Source organism: Sapajus apella, unplaced genomic scaffold (genome assembly GCF_009761245.1).
Source record: "Sapajus apella isolate SASKATOON/1434 unplaced genomic scaffold, GSC_monkey_1.0 scaffold3, whole genome shotgun sequence".
Taxonomy (NCBI): Eukaryota; Metazoa; Chordata; class Mammalia; order Primates; family Cebidae; genus Sapajus; species Sapajus apella.
The window spans coordinates 9,816,506-9,843,030 of record NW_022436943.1 but is presented as its reverse complement, the minus strand read 5'-3'; the positions used below and the strand labels follow the sequence as shown (position 1 = coordinate 9,843,030).

General features: G+C 36.3%; 1 protein-coding gene across 1 annotated transcript in view; it reads left to right on the top strand.

Moving 5' to 3' along the window:
* NECAB1 (N-terminal EF-hand calcium binding protein 1) overlaps positions 1-26,525 on the top strand; it is a 155,190-nt gene that overhangs the window by 104,558 nt on the left and 24,107 nt on the right. Inside the window, exons 6-8 of the mRNA XM_032249579.1 lie at positions 14,430-14,566; positions 23,097-23,218; positions 25,801-25,877. Of these exons, the coding sequence (XP_032105470.1) occupies positions 14,430-14,566; positions 23,097-23,218; positions 25,801-25,877 (336 nt within the window). The remainder of the gene's footprint in view (positions 1-14,429; positions 14,567-23,096; positions 23,219-25,800; positions 25,878-26,525) is intronic.

Here is a 26,525-nt window from a genome sequence, read left to right as displayed (position 1 = left end):
TGTAGTTGGTTTAAAAAAATATATATTCTAGATATTTCAATAGCTTTATTGAGTTATAATTTATATACCATAAAATTAACCAGTGTTAAGTATACAGTAAATAATTTTTAGTAAATTTATAGAGTTGTACAACCACCACCCATTTTACAACAATTTTTAAAAAATATTTTATGTTGTCAATTAGTATTTTCTAATTTATAACATTATCACTTCAAATGTGAAAGTTATTTATATTTTTAATTTAAAATTTTCATATAGCTTTACAGAAAAAAAAGTGTCACCTATCTTTTCAACCACTTTAGTCTGTAATTATAGGTTTGTTATAATAAAAGTCAGTAGAGCTTTAATGTAGGTACAAAAACCAGTTGTTTTTTATTTGTTAATTTTTATCTATGGACCAATGATTACTTACTTATGAACAAAAAGTCAAAACTTACCTGTTAGCTATCTGACCTTAGGCAGGTTACTTTATCTCTTATGCCAAGTTTGGGAGACCTAAAAGAAAATACTTAGCAACTTCTGTTTATGGTAGTCTGGGGGAAGAGAGTTTTTCAACAATTCTGTTGCTGAAACAAACGAAAAATAATGGATAGAATATATATTTACGTTTCTGAAATGTATCCAATGCCTGGCAAGAAAGCAAAGACTCCTCAGAGGCCAAAATCTAAGTGAAAGAGGGAACACAAACAAATAAGCAGTGCAGGGAAGCGGCTTTAACTCGCTGATCTTACGTTTTAGTTTTGAAGACTTTCAGTGCTGGGGCAAGAGAAAGTATAGCCACCAGCACCCCGCAAGGTAAGGATCCTCTTAACAACTTTCTGCAAAAACTTGGAACCAAAAGCCTTTACTTTTCCTCAAAAAGAAAGTTACCCCTAGTGATCCAGGGTACCAAATAAAGAAAGGGGGAAAGAACTCTGCCCTGAGAATTTATTACTACAAGTTAGCCCTCATGTAAATGTGCAGGCCAAATCCAAACTTCCTGGGTGGAGAGGAAGGCCTCAAGCCAAGAATTTAATTTAAAATCATTTCAAGATGATGATACCTCCAGACACTGGACAAGAGCAAAATCAAATTCTCTCTTAATCTAGATCTGAAATAATTTCCACAGATTAATCCTGCAAGGAATATGTACTGAAAGAAAAAAAAATCTCAAAACACACTTTAGACAGTATTCAAAGACTTTATATATTGAATATATCAGCTAAATAGTAAGTGTGTTAATGTATTTGTATAAATACATGTGGGATTAAAAATAGGAGAAATGAGCAAGATATTAAAAAGACAAAATAAATTTGAGAAAGTACCAAAGACATTTGCTAAGCATTTTAAAAATACAATAATTGAAATGAAAACATCAGGAAACTGGTTTTACAGTAGATTAAATAGAATAGAAAAGAGAATTAGTGAACCAGAAGACACAACTGAAGATACCACACAGAACGTGACTTAGAGAAACAAAGATCTAGAAAATATAAAAGAGGTTAAGAGACGTAGAAGATTGAGTGGGAAGGTCCAATATACCTCTAATCAAATTTCCAAAAAATAAGACAGTTAGCAGACAAAGCAAATAATAAAAAAGATTGTATATCTATAAACCAACAAAGTTAGAACATGTATAGAAACCTAACTTATGATGGATCTGGCAAAAATGTATAGAAATCTTACTTGTGATAGAGCTGACATATCAGTGTCAAAAAAATATTGCACTGTTCAATAAACGGTGCTGGGAAAATATCTATATGAAAACAAAAGTTAAATTCTAAATCCATACACAAAAATCAACCCCAGTTTAGAACTTACATGTGAAGAGTAAAGACTTCACAGTTTCATTATATAAGAAAATAGTTTAATGACGGGAGTAAAGAAGGATTTCTTGAACAAGATACAAAATATAAACTACACCTTTAGAACATAGTATGGCATAACTTTCACTTTATTAAGTTGTGCAAAAGACAGCAGTTAGAAATTGAAACAAACAAACCAAGAGAATTTGCAAAACTCAACTACCAAGGACTGATGTTAAAAACATTTAAACAAATAGTATAAATCAATAAGGAAAAATTAAAATACATAATAGCAAATGATTTGGCAAAATACTGGAACAAGAATTTCAAAAAGAAGCAGGGAAAAGTCCAATATAACCTCCTATGAAGAATTAATGAAACTCTTGTTTGCAGAGAGTTGTAATGTACAGTGTTGGGCATTTGTGACTTATCTTAAGCCAAGTTAGTACAGTGGTTCAAGGGGTCCATGCAGAGTATTTAGCACTTGTACCACAGAGTTTAAGTGCCCAGTGGAAGACAGAAGAGCAAAGCTGCACAGTTAACAGCCACAGTTTCACAGGCAGTTGGAACAAGGATTCATACATATTGTTTTAGCCGTGGATTTCTATTATTCTCTAAGGTTTTACTATATTGCATCTGGGTACTGATCTTATTTGTGCTGCTGGGCATCTGCTGTGATTCCTGATTCTGAAGAGTCACACCTCTGTTTAATACTGCAAAATTATCAGCAATTATCTCTTCTGTTCTCTTTGTTCATCTCTTAGAACTCCTTATATATAAGTTAAATACTCTTGTTCTCTTCTCTGTCACTTGCTTCATATTGTTCATCTCTCTGCTTCAATTTGAGAATTACTTCAGATTTATATTCTAGTTCCTAATTATTCTTCATCTGTATCTAATCTTCTATTTAACATATCCATTGGGTGTTTATTATTTGGAAGTTCTTACTGCCTTTTTTGAAATCTGCTTGGCCTCTTGCTATAGTCTCTCACTCCTTTCTCAAGGTTTCCGATTACCCTTTTTATTTCTTTGAACATTTGAAGCATGTTTCTGGTGACTCTTTTTCATGATACTTTTTTTCTTTGTGTGATATGATTATGTGTGGATAGATTGGCATTGTTTCTACTATTAGTTTATACTTGGCTGATTAAATCATTGGGAATTCGATGTATTTCTTTACTGAAAGTATGTTTTTGTTTATGCCAGATACCTCAAGATACTACTAATACAGAACTGAGGTGAGTTAAACTCTCAGTCTTGGGCTTCCATGAATATGCAGTTATAGGAATTTGAATCTCAGACTGTTGAGTCGACTGAACTTTAGTTTTAAGTTTTCAGAAGAGAGTTTTGTACCCAGAGTTAAGACTGAGAAACTTATTTGCCATCTTCCTTTGTTCATGCATAGAGTTTTTATTCCCAGCTCTCTTTTAGTAAAAGTGTGGTCCTTTGAGTGTTCCAACTTCAACCCCCTACCTTGACTCATCCCGTTCTTCCAAAAGTTGTTAAAATATGTAACTTAAGAATTTCTAGTTAAAGAAAATGCCTGCAGGAGAGCAAGGCCTTCAATGCAAGATTGCTAATCCGTCTATTTCTCTGTCTCTTGTTCATTGTTGCCATTCTTAGTTTTCTCTAGTGTTCTTAGAAACTTTGCTATACATTCAAATATTGTTTGCCACACTTTGCCTTTTACAATGCATTCTATAGAAGAAATATTTTAGGATAGTTAACTAATCCTAATGCCAAAAGTGGAACTTCCGGGAATTTTCTTTAATGTAAATATTGCCTTCCAATTTATTGATAAGATTTTCAGAACTAATTTTAAGTAGCCTGTGTAGCCATCTAGAAACCTTTTTTAGAAAGGAGTATGCAGGTATATTTTTATAATCTATTGTTTCTTTACACATGATATATATATATATATATATGGCTTCTCACTCTTGCCCTGGCTGGAGTGCAGTGGTGCAAACATGGCTCAATGCAGCCTCCACCTCCTGGATTCAAGCAATCATCTCACCTCAGCCTCCTGAGTAGCTGGGACCACAGGCTCATGCCACCTTGCTTGGCTAACTTCCTGTAACCCATATATTTTTTAATAATGAAAATGTAACGGTCTTTACTTCTTGTAATCCACCCACTTTGTTTGTGTGTGTATTTGTGTGCGTGTGTGCGTGCGTGTGTGTGTGTGTGTGTGTGAGTGAGAGAGAGAGAGAGAGAGAGAGAGAGAGAGAGAAAGAGAGAATTAATTCTACTAATTAGTAGAATTGGTAGGCTGCATTGTTTTAGCTAGCTAATACCACAGAGTCCCTTCTACTATGAACTCTTGACTTGTTCTTCTGGATTACCATTAAGATTTTAGTTAGCTTCTGAGTCTCTAGATACCCCTAAAATGACAGGGTTATCTAGAGACTCAGAAGCTAACTAAACTAAAATCACTTGACACAATCTCAGTGATAAGAAAGGCAAGCCCAGGCTATGATTTCAGGGTATAGCCTGTCTATTACATTACCCAGTCATTTTCTTGAACATGTATGACAAATGGTCAGTGCTGTTTTTCAATCCTGACTTCCAAATGTGGGCTATAGAACACAATAAAGTTATAGGCATAGACAGATAACCCATATCCCTTGCTTTCAGTCATGGGCCATATTGAAATGTAATAAAAAACACAATATATTTCAGTAATTCTAGGATACATATGTTTCCTCTTTTTGACAGCTATGGAATTGGGATATAGCAATTGATGGTGCATAAAAGTTAATTGGTGATATTTTTATTTCCTGGTGATATATAAAATACCAAAATAGTAGTGCATATTACAATTAATGGCACTTCATATTTGAAGAAATACAGTATTTTGTTTTTTAAGTCCCACTGGAAAAAAATTTCTTACCTGTTTATTATTCTGAGCAAGTTATCTATTCCCAAAGGTTATTTTTTCCTGAATAAAAAGTTACTGGAAAATTTTGGTATTCTATTCATAGTGAGCCACAAGGGCAAATTGAATTTGGAAATGTGTCAGTGTTCACATATTTATTAATTATCTACTATTTTTCAGACACAATGCTGTTTAGAAATGCTCATAATATTTTAATGCTCAATTATTTTTCTGTCACAAAATTTGTTTAAATCAAAATCAAGGATAATTTGCCTTTGACAGCAGAGAGATCATATACGTTATTTTGAAAAATGTATTTTCTCTGACAAATTTAGTAACTTAGGCCTATTAACTCAACATATTATAGAACTGTGGTTAAAATAGAACTAACCATCTGACACATATACTGTTTAGGAGTAGTCACATTACAAATGAGTGTTATCCTTTGAGTATCATTTACGTTAACTTTGTGTTATGTCAATTCCACAAGCATAAAAATGATATTCAAAGAAAAGTGTGCGAGCAATAAGGTGGAAAGCAGTGTATTTATGGGGAAGAAATTTTGGTGCTACTTTGTCATCAATATCAACAAACATAAATTGAATCCAATTTGTGTATGAACTTAGTTCTGTGTTCTCCATACTTAAAAATGTAACATTTGGTTCTATGTTACACTTCCAGAAAAATGCATGCTACAGTTGAGAAGATGGCATATAAGAGGTGACAAAAATTACTAATTTGGAAGTGTTTACAGATTTCCTACTGCCTGCCAAAGAGTCCTGTATTTTACAGCTCCTATCTGTCTACGCCACAGCTCCTCAAACATATGAAGATAGTATATTTCTAATAGACTGGTTCCTATACATATCTTAACCTTTTTATTGTGAAACCAAACAAAAAGGAAAGCCAGACAAATCAAATGTAGAACTTCATGATCATAAGGTAAACACTCTTGAAGCCATCACCAAGATTTGAGAAGCTAGACCTGCCAGTTACCCCAGAAGTCCTTCCACATGCTCTGTCCCAGTTACGATTCCTCCTTCCCCTAAAAATAACCACAACCAACGGATCCTTCTAGTAGTCACTTCCTTGTGTTTTATTATGGTTTCATTACACAGATTTTTATCCCCAGAGAGGGTAGTTAAATTGAACTCATTTTCTCTCTATTATATCTCTTTTAATTTGTAGGCTATTTTGCAATTCCTTTTATCTGTATATTTTTACAGTTTATTCTGTAAATTGTCAGCTAAATCCAGAGGCTAATTTGGCAAAACTATAGTGGATAGTGTGTTCTCCCGTCAAGAATCACATATTATTTGTTTGTCTCTCTTTTTTGTTGTTGTTGTGGTTGTTGTTGTTTTGTAGCTATTTGTTTTTTGGTTTTTTGTTTTTTTAGGTTGGCAGGCTTTGATACTCAGTGACAAACAGGGACCAGCAAATTCCAGCTACTGGCCAAATTCTGCCAGTTATATATTTTATATGGTCTATAAACATAGTCCAACTAATTCAGTATTATCTATGGCTGCTTTCATGTAACCTCTTGTTCACAAAGTCTAAAACATTTACTGTCTGGGCCCTACCAAAAAAAAAAAACCTGGATCTGACCTAGGAAGTTAAAGTGTCCCTGGTTGTTTTGGTTGTCTGCAGCTAATTTTCTAAGATTCCTGAGGAAGGGCTCATGCGAGCAATATTACCTGAGTTCTAGCATGTTCACAATTTTGGGGGACCCTTTATACTTAAAAGACAATAAATCTTGATACAAAATTCTTGGCTCTATTTTAAATATGTTAAAATATGTTACTATATTTTTTCTGGAATAAAACTCTTGGTTTTGGAAAGCCTCGTGGTAATCTACATTTCGTTTGGTTTTGTTTTTTACGCCATAAGTCATTTGCTCTATATGTCTCCATGCATAAAGAATTCTTGCTTTGTTTTTTAAAGTCCAGCAATTTTACTAAAATATGTCTTGATGTGTTCTGAGTCGATATTCTCAATATATACAGCATACTTCCAGTATTTAATATCAAATCATTTTATTTTGGGAATACATTCTTGTATAATAGTTTTTAGTGTTATTTTCCTTTGTTAGTTTCTATACTTTAGAAATTCTATTACAGTATATTGTATATTTTTTGTATGTTCAATATTTGTTACTTCCTTGCAAATCCCTTTTGTTTTCTTTGTTATTTTTGATTTTAAAAGCTTTCTTTCCTTTCATCTTCTCTTATTAAGGTATTACATGTAATGTTTATTTTTTCTTTTTTCCTTTGTTTTTATTTTTTTGAGACAGACTCTCACTTTTTTGCGTAGGCTGGAGTGCAGTGGCACAATCTTGGCTCACTGCAACCTCCTCCTCTTGGGTTCACACTATTCTGCTCAACTTCTCGAGTAGCTGGGATTACAGGCATGCACCAGCACACCCAGCTAATTTTTTGTATTTTTAGTACAGATGGGTTTCACTATGTTGGCCAGACTGGTCTCGAATTCCTTACCCTGTGATCTGCCTCAGCCTCCCAAAGTGCTGGGATTACAGGCATGAGCCACCACGCCCAGCCATGTTTGTTTCTATGTTCCTTCTAATTTTGACTTAATTTCTAAAATAATATTTTTTCTTCGGTTACTAATTTTTTTCTGTATCCTATCACTTCATTTCTGAGTTAATGTAACTCTGATTTATGTTTTTGTGATTTCTTGAATTTTTTTTTCTTATCATCTTCTACCTTATTTTTAAATACTTGGTTAACTTGGACTGGTTTTGTGGTCTTGTCTCTCTGGTACGCTTTCATTGTCTATAGGATTTGACCTTAATAATTTTTGATGCTTTTAAAAATTCAGTTTTCCTGAATTTTTTCAAAGGAGGTTGGGTTCAAAATGGTTTTTCTAACTTCACAGAACTTCCTCTTAAATGTTTTGTCTTATAGTACTGAAAAAATAAGGTAGCTTGCTTCCAGTGATTTCTGGCTCTGTTTCTCTCCCCACCTTTTTATCTGAATCTCCCTTTTTATTTCTTCTCTCTGTGACCATCCCTCTCAATGTTGAGTCCACTCCTAGCTAATTCCTCAGTGTAGGTACCTCCTGACATAGCCTTTGGAGTGACTGATTTTAAGAGTTCACAGGGGTTACACAGTTCCAGTCCCTTTAGGCCTTACTAAGAATTTTGTGTTCTCTCGTTTTTGTACTAACCACTTTTGGATGAAAAGCCTGCCAGTTTCAGCTGCTCTTCTCAAATTAGCCATTGTTATTCTAGTGAACATTTGCTGGCTACTTTGCTCTTGTTCTCAGGTTTGCCTCATGATCTGTTACTTTCCTTTGTTTCTGCCTACACATCAAGCAACACCATGCAGTGCAGCTCTTGTGGCTGTCAGTGAGTTTGTCCTTACACACTTGCAACTGTAGGTTGATGATGACACCTTATCATCTGGTTTTGTTGCATTTGTTGTCTATTGGAGCTTTTTGTTGTCGCTTTTTTCTAGTCGTTCAGTCTGTTTTTATGTGAAGATTCCAAGGGTTTCATAAACTATGTCATCAACATGGCCATCTTCCCCAAATCCCCCTGTTATTATTTTCTGGTTTCTACATATCTGTGACACAGAACAAGATCTGGGCCTAGATGAGTAAAACCAGACTCATACAAATTTGAAGAGAAAGGAAAAAATCTTAATCAATATACATATAAAGATATAGGAGAGAAAGGAAGAAAGAGGAGTACAATCAAAGACTAAGAAAGAATTTTGGAGAGATTCTAGAAAAATTCTAGATGTTATATAGGAGGATATGTCTCATGGAATTCAGAGGAGACAGAGGGGAATGCCAGAAGTACTGTTTAGATTTTTAAATTGTATCTAATTTACTATCCTTGAGGAGAAAGGAGTCAAGAATAGAAAAACTTTTTGAAAACTTTTGCACTTGAACTCTACATATTAAACTTGACGCTCTTCAAACACCAAATTCCATGGGTCACAGCTTCAATCTGGTAACAATTATGTATGTAAAATGTGTACATTTTTGAATAATTAAGGTAGCAAATATGCAGTAGAAAATATATGTGAAAAATAACTCAGGAAAAGTAATATTTGTGGAGAGCCTACTACATGCCAAACGCTAGCTGCACATTTATCCTAGCAGTAATTCTGAGGTGAACTATTATCATGGCAGACAAACACAGGTCTTGAGAAGTTTGAGCCAATGATCTGTCCATTACACTTTACAATATCCTTTCTCCAATGGATTAATAGCAATAGTGAGCATTGATCAAAAGTTATGAGCTATACACCCTACTGTGTGTGCCGCATGCTGTGTTTAATTTTAATACTCGTAACTTATGGTAATTATTCTTATCCACAGTTAGGGAAATAGGATTTAGAAAGGTTAAATACTTTCCAAAGTTCACATAGCTGTCAAGTGGCACAACTACAGATCAGCACTTAAGTGTGACTGTCTTCAGAGCCAGCTTCTTCACCGCCACATTATGTTATTAGACACCTATGAATGTGACCTGGGTCCTCATGTAGTAATCTCAGATTTTGTCTGACTCTCTAGATGTCCCCATCCTCATACCCATGTGCATGTTTCTAAAATTCCAATTGTTTGAAGATGAATTACTTCCCAGCAGAATGGGATTGTCCTTTAGGCAAAGACATCCAAGTAGTCTTATGTTCTTGTTAGGGTCTTCTGGTATGAGACAGTGCAATAGGAGGAGCCAGAGAAAAGAATCCTACACAAAATAAGTTCTTGATGACTTTAAGTTGAACCCTTTATCATGGAGTTTGTCAATGTTAAGGTCTTAATAAACTCATCTCTAAAGTATTTTCTTATTTCAAACTACAGAATAAGTGGTTAAGATGGGGCTCAGAACTTATTTCAATTCATTGGTCATTTAATAATATTTAATCCAAAATTATAATTTTCACTAAGCTGAGAATCTTATCATTCCCTTAATCTGTGAGAATCTGAAATTATTATGATCTCTTGTTTTGCCATCTAATGTTTACAAAGACTATCTGGAATTGGCTTCTGTCCACTGTTAGGACAATTAAGAGCCAGTTCTTTATTTTTCTATTTTTTAAGGCTTATTTTACATAGCGGTCTCCCAGTTTGAAAAAACAAATGTGCCATTTAAAATAAAAGCCTAAGAATATTTAAAAGAAATGGGACATAAATAATGTGTATAACTAGTTGGTATTTTAAAAAGTAATAATTGTGGGTAGAGTAGAAAAAGAGCAAAAGACAATCTTATTTTTGTAAAGTTATTTTTTTCCTGTTATAGAAGCCGGCTCAGATGTCTCACACAAAAACGGTGAGAGCTGGAGGGAGTTAATCCAAAAGACAGTCAGAAGCAGTACCCACTGCTAAATATAATTGTTATCTGACCTCATAAACAAGAATACACTGATCCTAATGTCATTGACTTGATTGATTTTCAATAGGGCAAATACAAACAGGGAAGACTGATGCTCTGATTTTTCTAATTAACTCAGATAATTCCATCAACCTGATGGGCAGAGCTTGCTTACCTGAGAAATTATCTGATAATTAAGATGCACAGGCAGTCCTCTAAGAAACCTAATTCAAAGCACTGTGCTTCCAATGCTAGGATTTTTACTTAAATGAATGCTAGCCCTGTTCCAGCTCCACTAAAGGAAACATGTAGATTGAAATGTTTACATTTTGGCTTTCCACTGACAAAATTGGAAGTATTAATGCTACTTTGTTCACAATTTTTGCTTACTGATTTGTGTAACTAATAATTATTAATGACATGAATTAACATTATTAGGATCTGAAAAGTATAGCATTAGATTTTATTTGCCTATATCCTTTCTGATAGACATGGAGGATTCAACTGTTTGGAAAAAAAAAAAAAGCAGAATCTGAAAATTGAGTATAATCTGTACATTTTTAAACTACTTTATTACGTCAGTAGGAGTTCTTTTTGCCAGTCTCTCAAATACAGGTTTTGCTTAAAGGAATACATGCCTTATGCCAACATACCAGTCTTTTGGGGAATTAGGAATGCAAAATATCCCTTTTTGTACCTTCACAACCAACACATTTGTTGAGAATTAAAAGGGCTAGGCTTTGACATTTTCCAGCTTGTTATCTATTTAATTTTCCATCTGCTTCTTTTGCCACTGCCTTCCAAAGGAACATCTGCTGCATATCTGAGAAAAGGGAAGTTTGGATCTGTGCCACCCGGGTCTGCAGTCCAAAACCTTGAGATCCAGAATAAGGGAAGGGAAGGAGACTAACAAATGGTCCAGGAAATAAAATGAGGACAAATGGTCTGTTAAGAACAAAGCTGTATTTCTCTTTATTGCAGAGCCCACATGACGGGGCAAGCTGGATGGCAGCATCTACAACCAGCAAGTGCTGGATGCATAGGGAGGCAGCTGGTGACTTGCCAGTGGCAAGAGCACTTCTCAGAATTTGGACACTTCCTCTGGTGTCTGACTCTCCATGTGGGACCCGGTTTCTCAGACATTCATTAAGCATTTATGGGGCAGCTTTGTTCTGAGTACTCTGGAGGCAGAGATGAATAAGATATAATTCCCTATGCTTAAAGAGTTAGCCTAAGATGGGGAAGATAGATAAGTGAACAACAGATCACAATATCACAATGAAAAATTCTGTATCCTAGGTAGGGAAGAAATGTCACAGAAATACATAAAGGGGAAAGATGCATTCCTAATCCTGTACAAAGAAGTGGTGGTTCAAGGAGAGGAACGTCTGTACAGAGACAGTGCTACAAACTGAGTGGAAGGATAAGTAGGAATATGAGAAAACAAGTTATTTTTTTCTTCCTACCGCTGAGGGGTAGTGTAAAACAGCAAACCATCATAATTGAATCAAAAAATGCAATCTCCCAAACCTTAAACCCACCCACCACCCCTCTCAATGTCAAGGCATCAACATTTGTATCAAAGGTATCAAACTGGGTTCTGCCACTTTAAATGTTATCTACAGAGTCACTAGTAAGGTTAGCAAACTTTTATCAGAGTGAGGTAAGAGGTCAGCCTCATGATAACTTTCTGATTTGCTATGGTGTAGCAATAATGGAGTGGCCAGTTGTCTGACTTTAACTTTTCTTAGTTATCTAACTTTAAAAACATAAAAATATTTATATGTAAGATCACAATACCAAATGCAATAAATTCTTAGAGTTAGGAGTGTACCTGCAAAACAATCAGGTATGAACAAACATCTTCGCTACCATAAGGGATACAGAAATAAAAGACATGACCTTTCTGTCAAAGAAGCTGAAACCTATTGCAATGACTGAAGCATTTAAAATGGCTAACTATAATTTTTTGAATCTCTTTTCTATAATACTGACATGACAAATATTTAACATTTAAATGAGAAAAGAATAAGGCCAATGTTGTGCTTTATTATTCAGTAAATGTATGCTTCCTTCATTTTTTAATGTGGTCTACAAATAAGTATAAAACTTTTTATCATTTGATTTATATTAGTTATAAATCAAATTAATATACACTGAGATGCAAAAATAATTGGCATAATCCTTGACTTTGCAATTATATTTTGTCTTAATTTTAATAAATTTTATTTTTAAAATATGCATTGGCAATACGGAAATAGCTGGGAAAAGACTCAAACACACCTTTTTTTCTATCATCAAATTTTCTTTCAACTTCAAAGAAAAGTCTTCCTCAATTTTAAAAACTCATTCAGAGAGAATTTTTGAAGTTTTTTTTTAAACCAATAAAGAGCAAGCTATGAAATCAAATTAAATATTTGGAGTATTTTTAGCTTGATTTAACTCACCCAAAATTCTTAGGATTATTATAAGCATGTAATATTTTGTTTTATGGTTAATTTCTTAAATGGAGTTTAAAGACATTGCAATTTTTAATTTTTAAGTAGGACTATTTCATATGGTAGATGTATTAGGGTTCTCTAGAGGGACAGAACTAATAGGATAGATATTTACATGAAGGGAGTTTATTAAGGAGAATTGATTCACACCACACAATCACTCAGTAAAGTCCCACATAGGCCGTCTGCAAGTTGAGGAGCAAGGAAGCCAGTGGTGGATTAGTCTGAGTCCCAAAACCTCAAAAGTAGGGAAGCCAACAATCCAGCCTTCAGCCTGTGGCCAAAGGCCCCACAGCCCCTGGCAAACTCTTGGTTTAAGTCCAAGAGTCCAAAGGCTGAAGAACTTGGAGTCTGATGTTGAAGGGCAGGAAGCATCCAGCACAGGAGAAAGATGAAGGCCAAAAGATGCAGCAAATCTGCTCTTCCATCTTCTTCTGCCTGCTTTGTTCTAGCCATGCTGGCAGCTGATTAGGTGATGCCCACCCAGATTGAGGGTGGGTCTGTCTCTTGTAGTCCACTGACTCAAATGTTAATTTCCTTTGGCAGCACCCTCACAGACACACCCAGGGACAGTACTGTGCATCCTTCAATCAAGTTGACACTCAGTATTAATTCACCTGTAATGAATGGGCTTAAAAAGAAGCTGATGATTGAAACCTTTTACTATTTCAAATTGAGAAAGAAATGAGGTTTTGTATGCTATTACCTTATTCTTCTATTAGAAAAACATCCAAAGTAAATTATATCAGGAGGCCATAGTCCAATACTTCCTAAATTAGAGTGGATAGAAGCACAATATTTTTGAGTTGGAATGTACACCAGAGTTGCTTAGTGATTTATAAGTGGGAAAGCTGAGAACCAGGAAGGTTAGATACCTAACTCTTATTTGTTTGGGTTTATAACTATGCCCTAATCTTCTTTAGAACATCATGATTTGTGGTATTATCTTATCACCATCAGTCCTTTGGTGTTTTGTACTTTCAGTCATAAAAAATTTTCGTTTAGAGACAGAGACAAATTTTTTCCTTGGCTGAACTTGGACATACCATCCCACTCAAGACTCTAGAAAATCAGATTTCACCAGCTGGTCACAGGACCTGAAAGAGTGGCCCTGTCATCATCTTATTCCACACTAACCTGGTTTTCTTTGTTGATTCTCCCTGAGACTTTAAAAGATAAGTACAGCAGGTGGCACCATTCACAGCTCACCCATCTACCTTGAGTAAGCTTGGCAAGTACACTTATTAAGTCTGCAGTGACCTCTGTGTAGACCTGGGGGCTGATTCAGTGAATGCTGCTTTTGTGGCTCAGGTGTTGTCCTAGAAGTTAGCTGTCAGTGAGCTTCAGGTAAAGTTGCTGAGGGAGAGACATAAGCAGATTTAGTAAACTGTTTAAATATTCCAAGCCTAATACTTTCTGAATTTTAAATAACTACACATAATTTTCTTTGTCTTCAGCATAATACGGATCAAGCATAATAAATACATCAAGAGTGAATTAAGCCGATTGCTGAAACGTGGTTGCACTTTGTTGGCTATAGAGAAAATATATGATGGCATGGTCAACATTCAAATGAAACGTAGAACAAACCCTGCGTCAGTCACATTCTGATCTTTTTTTTTTCCCCCAGATATTTGTTTTTTCTTTTCTACAGATGTCTATTTTGCAACTCTGCTGGCTTTGTTCTTTTGCTTAATCTTGAGGCAGGTACAATGGGAGGTGAGATATTCCAGTCATTTCTGCCCCTTTTTTATTCATCTCCTAGTGGGTGAATGAGAGCTATGTTGTAGCCTCCAGGACTCAACAGATCTTTTCTCCTCTCTTCACCCTTCCTCTCTAGGATCAATCGGGATTGATGGGTACATGGTAAAAAAGACATTCCTGGGTATTTTTTTCTACCATACTTCTAATTGCATTTGTTTTGTCACCCTTAGGACTACCAAGAAGCCTCCAATTTGGAACAATTTGTAACTCGATTTTTATTGAAGGAGACCCTGAATCAGCTGCAGTCTCTCCAGAATTCCCTGGAATGTGCCATGGAAACTACTGAGGAGCAAACACGTCAAGAAAGGCAACTTAAATGTTTTCATCTGATGTCTGTTTGGTGACTCTATGTTTATGAAAAAACAATTGAGAGGCATTGCACTTATACTACTGAAAAGTAAAAATGAGAATTGATATATTTTAAAAGAATAACAGTGACCTCCACTATAGTTGCTTGCCTTATTATTTGCCTCTAAAAAGATCATTCCATTTTTTTTCTTTTACTGTAAGTCATTTAGTCAACTTTATTTATTTACAGATGGAGTCTCATTCTGTTGCCCAGACTGGAGTGCAGTGGCATGATCTTGGCTCGCTGTAAACTCTGCCTCCCCAGTTCAAGTGATTCTTGTGCATTGCCTCCCAATTAGCTGAGATTACAGGTGTAGGCCACCAGGCCCAGCTACTTTATTGTATTTTTTAGTAGATACAGGTTTTACTGTGCTGGCCATTCTGGTCTTGAATTCCCAACCTCAGGTGATTCACCTGCCTCTGCCTCCCAAAATGCTGGGATTATAGGTGTGAGCCACCAAGTCTGGACCTAGTCAACAAATTTTAATTGAAAATTCAGTTTATGGAGAAGACTTTAAAAGAGTATGAATAATATAAAGATACATTTAACATAATGTGAATCCTTAAGGAGGCCTATGTTTGTTATATAACTAAGACATGAACACAAAAAGTATGCTGCAAGGAACAAAGTGATAATAAATACCATAGAGAAGAGGAAATACATTGCCAATGGTTTAAAGAATAGTAAAAGATTAAATATGGATAGAGGGATGGAAGGATGAGAAAGTCAATTTCGTGGAATTTCTCTACTTAAGCTTGCCTTGCAAAATCAAGAGACCAGTGCAAAAGCCTGATGGGAAGACGAGACTTGAATTGGACCTTTAGGTTGAATTTGAGTGGCAGAATGAGAGTCTCTCTAGTGGGATCCGTCTCACCCACCTTCTGTTACCCACCTCTCATCTGGCTGACTTCTCCTTGGTTGCCTGCTCACTGATTGGACAGTACTTTCTCTGGGAAGCTTTCACTGCCCATTCATACCTCCCACTTCACTACCATGTATTTCCACAGTGCCCTTTATTTAGATCTACTTATCTCAGCCCCTTCGTTGTTAATTTATTATAGTTTGAAAATGTGGAAATGATGGGAAAGATCCTTACATACTACATGAACCTGGATACACTGGGGAGACCTGGGAATTCATTAAGCCTAATTATTTCAGGAAATGGAGAAAAGTAAATGATAGGAATTATTTCAAAATTCAGTGCCACCATAGGTATCACTGAGAAAATAAGTGGTCATATTGCAATAGCTATATAAATAAAAGCACTAATGCTTAAGAGAAACCTATACTAAAAATGTTTAAGGAAGACATCAAGGTAATCCCAGCCAACAATTATTTTTCTGAGTTGTCATTGCTTATACCGTGCAAGCTAGAGAAGCTTGCAAAACTCTTGCTCCTAGGGCATATTTTGGTTGATGTGTTACTTTAAACTTATAGACATGCTTTATCTAACTTTTACATCTTAAATTAGAGAGAAGCAAATAGTAAGTTTTCAGAACAGGCTGATAAGAGACTACCCTGTAGGACCGGTTTTTCTGAACAAATTAACTGATACATAATTATTAGGACATCTCCAAAATACTGGAATTTTCAACCATGTTTACAATGTCAAAATGAGTGAGCACCACCAAATTCTAACAAAAAAGCCTGTAATTCCAGGATCTAATCAGGCCATGCAGCTGACAAACACAGGGAAGTACTCTTCAATGGATCTATGAAGCATTCTTTACATCATAAACTTCCTATTTTCACTGCATTGGGTGATTCCATATCAAATGGCAAAGTATAACAATTCACTTTAGAAAAGCAACTGATCTTTTTAGCTTTGAGCAGAGGATACCTGAATGTCTTGAAGCACAATGAAATTGATTGTGCTGGCCACCAAAAGTGAGGAGAGCCCTGGGACCTTCACCAGTGAAGAAAAGATAGAAAGGAAAACGATACATTTCCTATGAGGTCAATCAAGAGACCAATGAAAAAGCCTGATCAGAAGATAAGACTTGAATTGGACCTTTAGGATGAATTTGAATGGCAGAATGTTCTTAATGAGAAAAATGAGGTGTCCTGTGTTGTTTCTTTTGTTTAGACTTTCTGCAAATAAAATGGGAACTCCCTTTTTAGAATCAGTCATCTGCCACCTGAGAAGAGGCTTGAAAAAATGCTCTGACCCCCTTCTTCACCTGCACTTTTGTTTTTTCCTGCAGTCATCCCCTGCAAACTTGTGCTCTGCGTTTACCACCATGCAGTGAATGTTTAATGAGCAGCTGTTCTTTGTGTTAGGCCACAGGCTAGCCCTGAATTCTTGTGGCTGCATCCAGCAGCTGCCTAGCAGCTGTGCTTAATGAGAAGGAGCATGACAATACAGACTTTAAGGAAAGCAGAAGACACTAGAGGATTAATAAGCCTTTTACTTCTGGATTTCTCACTCAAAAACAGCTTGAAATAAGGGGAAATGTTACACGTCTGACTGCAGTTTAAGGGGTGCTGTTGTATGGCATTTGACTAAGGCACCCAGGAATGACCAAACCCCACCCCAAATCTGGGATACTCCCTCTGAGAGGTTTCTAAAGAAACGCATAAACAACCAAACAGAAAATAAGGTGTCAGACTGGGCCTGATGGCTCACGCCTGTAATCCCAGGACTTTGAGAGGCTGAGGTGGGTGGATCAGCTGAGGTCAGGAGTTTGAGTCCAACCTGACCAACATCGAGAAACCCTGTCTTTACTAAAAAATACAAAATTAGCCAGGTGTGGTGGCGCATGCCTGTAATCTCAGCTACTCCAGAGACTGAGGCAAATCACTTGAACCCAGGAGGCAGAGGTTGCGGTGAGCCGTGATGGTGCCATTGCACTCCAACCTGGGAAACTAGAGAGAAACTTCGTCTCAAAAAAAAAGAAAAGAAAAAAGGTGCCACTATGGATTTATGCCCATAACATCTTATGAACCAGACTTAACATGTGAATTAGGCCCAAATCTAAAGGGGCTGTGTCTCCTTTCCAAACACTATGATCAGCTGGCCATGAAGAAAAGATAGAAAGGAAAACTATACATTTCCTATGAGGTCAATCAAGAGACTAATGAAAAAGCCTGATCAGAAGATAAGACTTGAATTGGACCTTTAGGATGAATTTGAATGGCAGAATGAGATTCTCTCTAGAGGGATCTGTCTTACCCACCTCGTGTTACCCATCTCTACCTGGCTCACTTCTCCTCATCTGTCTGGTCATTGATTAGACAGGACTTTCTCTGGGAAGCCTTCACTGCTCATTTATGCTTCCCACTTCATTACCATGTATTCTCATAGTAGTATTTATATCTACTTATCTCACCCCCTTCCTTGTTTACCTCCCTCATTAGACATCAAGTTTTTAGATGGCAGAGACTTTGCATAAATCCTCTCTACTTACTACAACTGCATGGTAAACATCTGAAGTGAATGAATGAAAGGAATTCTAGGTGAAAAGAGAGCTACTGAGGAGCAGTTGATGAGGATGTAGGACAGTGAGGAGAGCAGTCTAACAGGCATCTGGGGTTCAGAAAGATCTTAAAAGCTAGACAGATGCATTCAGATTTAATTCTGTCAGAGAATGTCATTGGCAGTTGTAAACAAAAGAACATCATGAAAACAATATTCAAGAAAAATTCATCTAACAATAGTATGTGGTACAGATTTGAGGAATACGAACAGGCTCAGTGAGGATGGGTCAAATCAGTGTATCCAAAAATTCATCAGTTTTTTGTTTGTTTTAAGACGAAGTCTTACTCTGTCGCCCAGGCTGCAGTGCAGTTGCGCGATCTCAGTTCACTACAACTTCCACCTCCTGGGTTCAAGCAATTCTCCTGTCTCAGCCTCCAGAGTAGCTGGGACTATATGCACCCACCAACATAACCAGCCAATTTTTGTATTTTTAGTAGAAACGGGGTTTCACCATATTGGGCAGGCTGGTCTCGAACTCCTGACCTCAGGTGATCCACCCACCTCGGCCTCCCAAAGCGCTGGGACTACAGGTGTGAGCCACTGCATACAGCTAATTCATCAGTTTTTTATGTCATATAGGAAGATTTTATGATGCCTTTCACAGTGAAGAGCTGCAACCTGCAGGCCAGGCACAGTGGCTCATGACTGTAATCCCTACAGTTTGGGAGGCTGAGAAGGGTGGATCAGTTGAGGTCAAGAGTTCGAGACAGCCTGACCAACATGATGAAACCCTGTTTCTACTGAAAATACAAAAAATTAGCCAGGCATGGTGGCAGGTGCCTGTAATCCCACCTACTCAGGAGGCTGAGGCAGGAGAATTGCTTGAACCCAGGAGGTGGAGGTTGCAGTGAGCTGAGATCGTGCCACTGCATTCCAGCCTGGGCAACAAGAGCAAAACTCCATACCAAAACAAAACAAAACAAAACAAAAAAGAGTTGCAACATGCAGATATCATTAAAATCTCTAGAGTTGTGATAATTTGCTTTTCCTTCAGCATCAATATTACTTTTGCATTTAATATTTGTGAAACCTAGGGATATAAAGACTCCTTAGAATATAGCAAATTTAGGAAAGTCATCTATTCCATCCAACAGGCCCAGGGGAGAATCACAGAGTATAATTCATCCTGCAGTAATGAGTTAGACATGCCATGTTGGGCAAAATGTCTGTGTCTATTCATGTAAAATTGGTTATTTGAGAGAAATGTGTATAGCTGGAATGCCACAGAGGTGAAATTTTCAGATAACATTCTGCAACAGTCTTTGTATCTGCCCTGGCAAACAGACTAAATGTGAATTATATTAATTCCATGTCTTCAGAAAGTGAAGCTTTGAAATAGCTAATGAAAAGAATAGCTAATGAAAAGAATAATAATCATGTCATATGCAAGTTTCCTCCTAGAGTTGCCCTGTTCTCTTAAATAAACCTCTCTTCCTAACAAACTAAACTTCTGGGACACAGTTTTCATTATATGTGGATTTCCTTTTTATAATGGAATCTGCAAGTTTGCTCTATTTTCCAAAGTTCTTCTATACTCAGGGATGTAATTAACTCCTTCTTGACTTGAAAGTTACTTTTCTCCTTTTGATAGTTGTCTATTATAGAAGGAAGAGCTTTAATTTTACATATAGGTGGTTATGAAAGTTTAGACACCTTACATTTCCTTAGCTTGAACATACAGAAGGATTGCTCCAATCATCTACTCCCCTGACCACCAAATCTGCTAAAATCTTGGATTTTTTTTTTTTTTAAACAGAGTCTCACTGTGTTCCCAAGGCTGAAGTGCTCACTGCAACCCCCGCCTCCCAGGTTCAAGCGATGCTCCTGCCTCAACCTCCCAAGTAATAAGAATTACAAGCACCTGCCACCACACCCAGCTAATATGTGTATTTTTAGTAGAGACAGGGTTTCACCATGTTGGCCAAGTTGGTCTTGAACTCCTGACCTCAGATGATCTGCCTGCCTCAGCCTCCCAAATTGCTGGGATTATAGGTGTGAGCCACCATGGCTGTCCAAAAACTTGGATTTTTTTAATACCATAGAAAAATTCATAGGAAGATTTAGTTAAAGATTGAAGATTAAACATACATGATTTATTTTGCGCTCTCTCTAAACCCTTTAAAAAATGACATTAAAAGTGCATATGATTTCTTTTGCTCTCTCTTTAAACTCTTCAAAAAATGACATTAAAAGTACCTAGACAAAAGGAGGCATTAACCTGCAAAAATAAGAATAGAAGAAGAGCCAAAAGGACAGAAACTTGGAACCTGGAGAGAAAGTGAATCTAGTGGAAGTTGATTCAAAAGCTCTGAGAAAGCTGAAACTGAAGCAGGCAATATAAGAAGCCACAATGAGATATATTTGGTATCACAAAACCTCAGAAAAGCTCCAGACTTGGCTGTACCATGGGGAACTGATAATGAGGGCAGAGGTAGGGCTGATATATTGTTGGAACCTCCACCCAGTGTTATATAGTGACGGCTCCTATATAGTGAAGAACCCCAGAGATAAGCTCTCTGGAGAAGGTGTGCAGATGTATACCTGGCACAAATGATAGGGTACAATACTAACAAAGGAAACGCAAAGTGAAGGTCTCCATGTTGAAGAGTGAGATGCAAAATCCCCTTCATATGTTGTACTTCCAGAGTACTAACAATGAAGCTCACGCCCCCCCACCCCCCGCCTAGTTGGGGCATGCTTTGTTGAGGGATCTGAGTAATCCCATAGAAAATAATTAACAATGCCAATAGTCAGGGTACCCTGAAGAACAGGCCCAGCCATGCCACTGTACAGTAAAGACTGCAAGTTGGCAATCCCTGCCACACACATGCAGATTCCAGTCAGCCTTGCAGTTCCTCCTTCTAAAATGTGTGAAGTCAACCAAAAGGACAAGAAAAGAAACTTGGAACAAACAAATAATCCAGAAAGCAGACAAAAACTTTCAAAAGAAAGTTTTCAGTACCTTCAGAAATGTAAGAGAAGATATGGCATTTATGAATTAAGGATAGAATGCTTTATAATAATATTCAAAACACATAAAAGAGGTCTTAGAAATTATAATTGCAAAAATTACATTCTCTGGGGAAGGTTTAGATATCAGAAAAATTATCAAAGGAAGAATTTAAGAAAAATTGTCAGAATTGGGACATATGTGTCCAGCTTGATAGAACAGACCAAGAGCTCATTATGATGCTAATAAAAGCCAACAAAAAACCATGCCATTATGAAGTTTCACAATACGGGAAACAAAGACAAGTGTCTAAAAACTCCCAGAGAGAAAAACCAAGCCGTATGCAAATAAGAAAACATTGGATTTTTCACTAGTGACTCTGGGAGATAGAACACAATGGAGCAAATTTTTCAAAACAATTGGCAATCTAGAAATCTATATTCCATAAAACCATCAACAAAGTAAGGTAGATGTTTATTCATGCAATGTTTCAAGACTTTTACCTTTCATTATGCACCATTTCTATTTTTTTTTTATTTTTTTATTTTGAGATGAAGTCTTGCTCTGTCGCCCAGGGTGCAGTGAGGTGGTGCGATCTTGGCTCACTGCAACCTCTGCCTCCCAGATTCAAGAGATTCTCCTGTCTCAGCCTCCTGAGTAGCTGGGACTACAGGTGCCTGCTACCACACCTGGCTAATTTTTGTATTTTTAGTAGAGTCCATATTGGCCAGGCTTGTCTCTAACGCCTGACCTTGTGATCTGCCAACCTTGGCTTCCTAAAGTGCTGGGATTACAGGCATGAGCCACCACACTTGGCCAGGCACCATTTCTTATGAAGCAATTAGGGGATATTTTCCACCAAAACAAAGGTGTCAACTAAGAAAAAAAAATGAAATCTAGTAAAGGGGTATCAGAGGTCATCCAACACAGGAGAAAGGCTAAAGGAATCTTCCCTAGCTGATAGATAATGAAGCTGATAGATAATAAGTAAATTAATCTTAGGTTTGTCTTAAACACAGAAGAATTATATCTTACACAGAAAAGATTATATCTCCTATAAAGAAATCTTGTTGGAGGCAGCTTAAATATCATGTCCTTACAGATTTATCATAGACTTTCTGTCTTTTTCATATATTAAGTACATATTAATATAACAAACTAGTCTCAGGTTTGCCTCATACTCCAAGATGTTTGTTGGAGATCCAGCTACTATGTTCACATTTCAACCAGGAAAGAAGATGAAGGAAAGACAAAAGGGCTCCCTTCTAGCTGAATCTGTACCTTTAAGCAGCCTTCCTGGAAATTCCTTATAGCATTTCCATTTGTATATCATTGGCCTGAGCTTTCCATATTGCAAATTTAATAGATAAAGCCTAAAACTAAAAATTAAAGGCATAGCAATTTAAGCATGTTATATACTGATAATTTAGCAGGTATTTACTTTCATATCAATATATAACATATACTGTACATAGTACATAACATACTGTATATAACATATACTTTAACATATATAACTTTCATATCATAATATATATTGATATGGAAGTAAACACCTGCTAAAAAGTGTGCCTTTTTGAAAGAGGAGTGGAAATATGATATGGAAGTGAAAGGAGGGAGCTTCTATTTGTTGAAATAAGATTTACAGAATTATTTAACTGCTAAAAATATATGGATGTATAGCGTTGATCCAAATTTAAAAACTGAATTATAGAAAAAAACTCTGTTTTCAAACTAAACAAAATACAATAGTTGCATATACATAAATGTTTTTCCATTGAAAGTTGACCAACAAAGGAAAAAAGTCGACCTTAAATTACAATTTTTACTCAAAGTTTTAAGAATAAAGCAAGGTCAGAATTCTCTTCCTTAGGTTCACATACTGTAGTACCAAATTATGTTGGGTTTCTAGAGTGTTTACAAGCAGTCATTCTCATATGTTTTTATTTCACTGCACTAGAAAACCTTTGTGACTGACGTATAAAGATCTGTTCCTTGAGGGAAGAGGGAAGAGACTGAAGCACTAACATTAAGGTTAAATGTTATATCTGTTATTCAAGGCAAGGGCCAGCCAAGCCAGAAGTCCTGTCAATTCAATGGCCTGGAAAACGATCAAGCCGCCGAGTCCAGAGACACAACAGCTTCTCCCCAAACAGCCCTCAGTTTAATGTCAGTGGTCAAGGTAACTTATCCTTCATTGTTTTTCTTTGTCAAAGTCAATTTATCTTGCGTTTTCCAATTGATTATTTTAACAAACAACAGATAAGACAATAGTAATGGAACACTTTCCTTATACCAGGTAAGTTCAAGACAGAAGCAGTAAAGGGCAAAGGGTATGAAGAACTAGAGTGGTGAGCCTAACCATCAGCACTGTCAAAATCCTAACAGTTGTGCCTGCAAAGCACATAGAGAGATGGTAAATAGGGAAGGCAGTATCTCCATCCACTAATATCTAAAAGACGTGATTTCTGCATGACTGACTTCCCATCATCTTGAAATAAAGGGGCTCTACAAATATCCTCTAGGTCTCCAAGCCTCCCTAAACATATTGTAAGTTCATTTAGGAAAAGGATCCTTGTTTGCATGATAGGATTAGCCATAGCTGGTGTTTTTGAAGTTTGTAATATGATGTTGGATTTATTGGGCTAAACCATACACATAACTGTTAGGTTATTAAATTCTAACTGTGTCACTTATAACCCTTTTAAAATCAATTTGAAATATGCAAACTCATGTTGCTAAATATTTGAGTAATTTTTATAAAGCATGCATATATACATGTCACTTGAACATATCATTTTAACACAAATGAGTTTTTAAATATCTAATGCAAATCAAGGTATAAACTACATCCTATATTTTTACCAATTGTACTTGAAAGATTTCAGAGCATTTTCATGAATAAAGCCTTATTTTATCTTGACACCTTATAAGGTTGATGTTAATTTCCCTATTTCTCCATTTCACAGGTAAGGAAACAAGCCTGGGAACTTAAGTGATTTGTCCAAAGTCATATGAAGTATTAGCCCATTTTTATTGTGATGTGACTTTTAAAATCTTGATGGTTACACTTGTAGATACTTGTTTTTCTCTCTCATGAGTCTATGGTTGTTGATTTGGGCAATTTCAGCTGAATGTGGTTCCAGGCTGTATGTAGCTTTTCAGCTCCACTTCTCATGTAGCCTCCTTCTGGAATAAGCAACAACTGGAACATTTTCTTCTCCTGGGGGATGTCAGAAGCACATGCAGCCAGCCCAGAATTATACATGCATATTAAAAGTACATGTTTTATGTACTGTGTGCATCTTGTCTGCTACCTCTTCATTGGCCAAACGAGTCACATGTCAAGCACAGAAACAATGGGGAGGGAAATGTGCTTCATCCATTATAATAGGAGATACTGCAAAGTTGTGGTGCAAGGGTATATACAGATACTTCCATAGCATGAAGAAAGGGAAGAATTAGGAAAAATAATACAATCTACCACATGAAACTAGAAAATAATAATGCTAAGCTCCTGAAACAAAATATAGATGGTTCTTTCCATTTTAACCATTTAGAAAATAGAACAAAATATCTTTCCTTGGGTCTTTGATGTGACAGCAACTTTAAATTATTTTGGGAATAACCCAGATTAAAAATATTGTATTAGAATTTAAAAAACATAAATTTTATTAATACATGTATAATCTTTTCTCTAATCAGCCCCTTTCTTTTTTTTTTGAAGCCACTTCTTTGCAGCAGTGCCAATGCTCATTTTTACATCATCATTTGGTGGGCTTTGAAAGGTGATTCCTCCAAGAAGGCAGGTGGAGAAGTAAATTCTGAGGACATCATTGTCCCTTTATAATTTAGGTCTTGTCTCTATTGCATTCAAAGCTAATGCAAGGCTTTATAGTCTTGAATTCAATCACATCCTGATTTCAAGAAATATTAAACAATACTATTTCAGCAAATGCCTATAAAAACATTTTTATTAAGCTTCAATCGGTATAAACAAACATGCCAGGATGTTTGTGCATGAGCTCAGACCATAACTCTTCCCTTTGCATAATAATGTTAATAAAAACAATAGTAGTAGCAGAACTTCTATAATATTTAACATGGTACTAAATACACACACACACACACACACACACACACACACACATACACATACACACATACACTACATACCTATGTATACAAATGTATGTATATATCATATATGTGACTATAGATCAACAGGCTCCAGCCTGTACTTGTAATCACTATGCCATGATTATAGAGCCATGTATGTATACTCAAGTTAGTTCCTGGGAAAGGAGCAACTATCTTGTCCTTATGCTTCTTTTTGGTTGTAGCAGTTTACACCTTGCCATGGTCAGGGGTATGGTTTCACTGGCTCTTGCCACTCCCCTACAAGTAAGTTTAGAATTGTTGATTGATGCTTTCCTTTTTGCAAAAGAAAACCAACTACATTATGGGGTTTTATAAATGGCTCAGCAGGATCTTTTCAAAGATCTTTTCAAAGATCTCAGCAGGGTCTTTGTAAAGGCCGGACAGGCAATTACATAAAAAACAGGCCTGTGGAAGTGAACCCCTGGGATGCATGGATTTATGGAAATCAATAACTTAGAAAGCGCTCATGAATACATTTAAAAAAATGACCAGTCAGTGACACTGCATCCTTCCTTCAGGGTTGAAGAAAAGCTCTGAGATAACCAAGCATTTCTCCTCTGTCTAAAGTTTAACATATTGCCCTCATGATTCCCCCGACCCCAGGCTTATTAGAAGAAGACAACCAGTGGATGACCCAGATAAATAGACTCCAGAAATTAATTGATAGACTGGAAAAGAAGGTAGGTGCTTTATTTTCGTTATTCTTTCTTCCAGTTATCAAGATATTCTGACCCAATATTCCTCATTGCTTCTTATCCATGGCTGCCCCATAGATAGAATAACAGACAGGATTGCAATGATTCTATGAATGGCTGTTTGGTAATTTAGGTTTTGTTGTTGTTGTTAAATATAGAAGCTTACATTAATTCTCCTCCAACCTCCCACCCCCATTATATTTAAAATAGGATGTGGAGTTGAGAGTTAAATAAATCTAACTGTACTGCCTGGCTCTTAGGTTTTCAAATGAACTAGGTGACAGTGTGCTTGAATGATGCTAATGACAGTTCTTAGGGATAAGATGGTTGAAGTCTTAGGAATCTTTCAAATTAATTCAGGAAAATGGCAGTGCTATCTACCAAAAGATGAGATTCCACATTCAACTTCTGGAAATTAGCACATTAACTGATGGTTTCGGTACTAAAACTATCTAAGCAAGCAAGTTAGAATGTGAAGAAGAGTTCTTTATAACTATATTTTATGTTCCTAATTATTGTATTTTTATTTATTTAGTTAGTACCAAATAGTCCTGATATTATAGTGATATTCTCCTTAAACATCTTTGATGGGAGAGACAACTTTTGTCAATCAGTAAGAAAATGTTTTCTGCA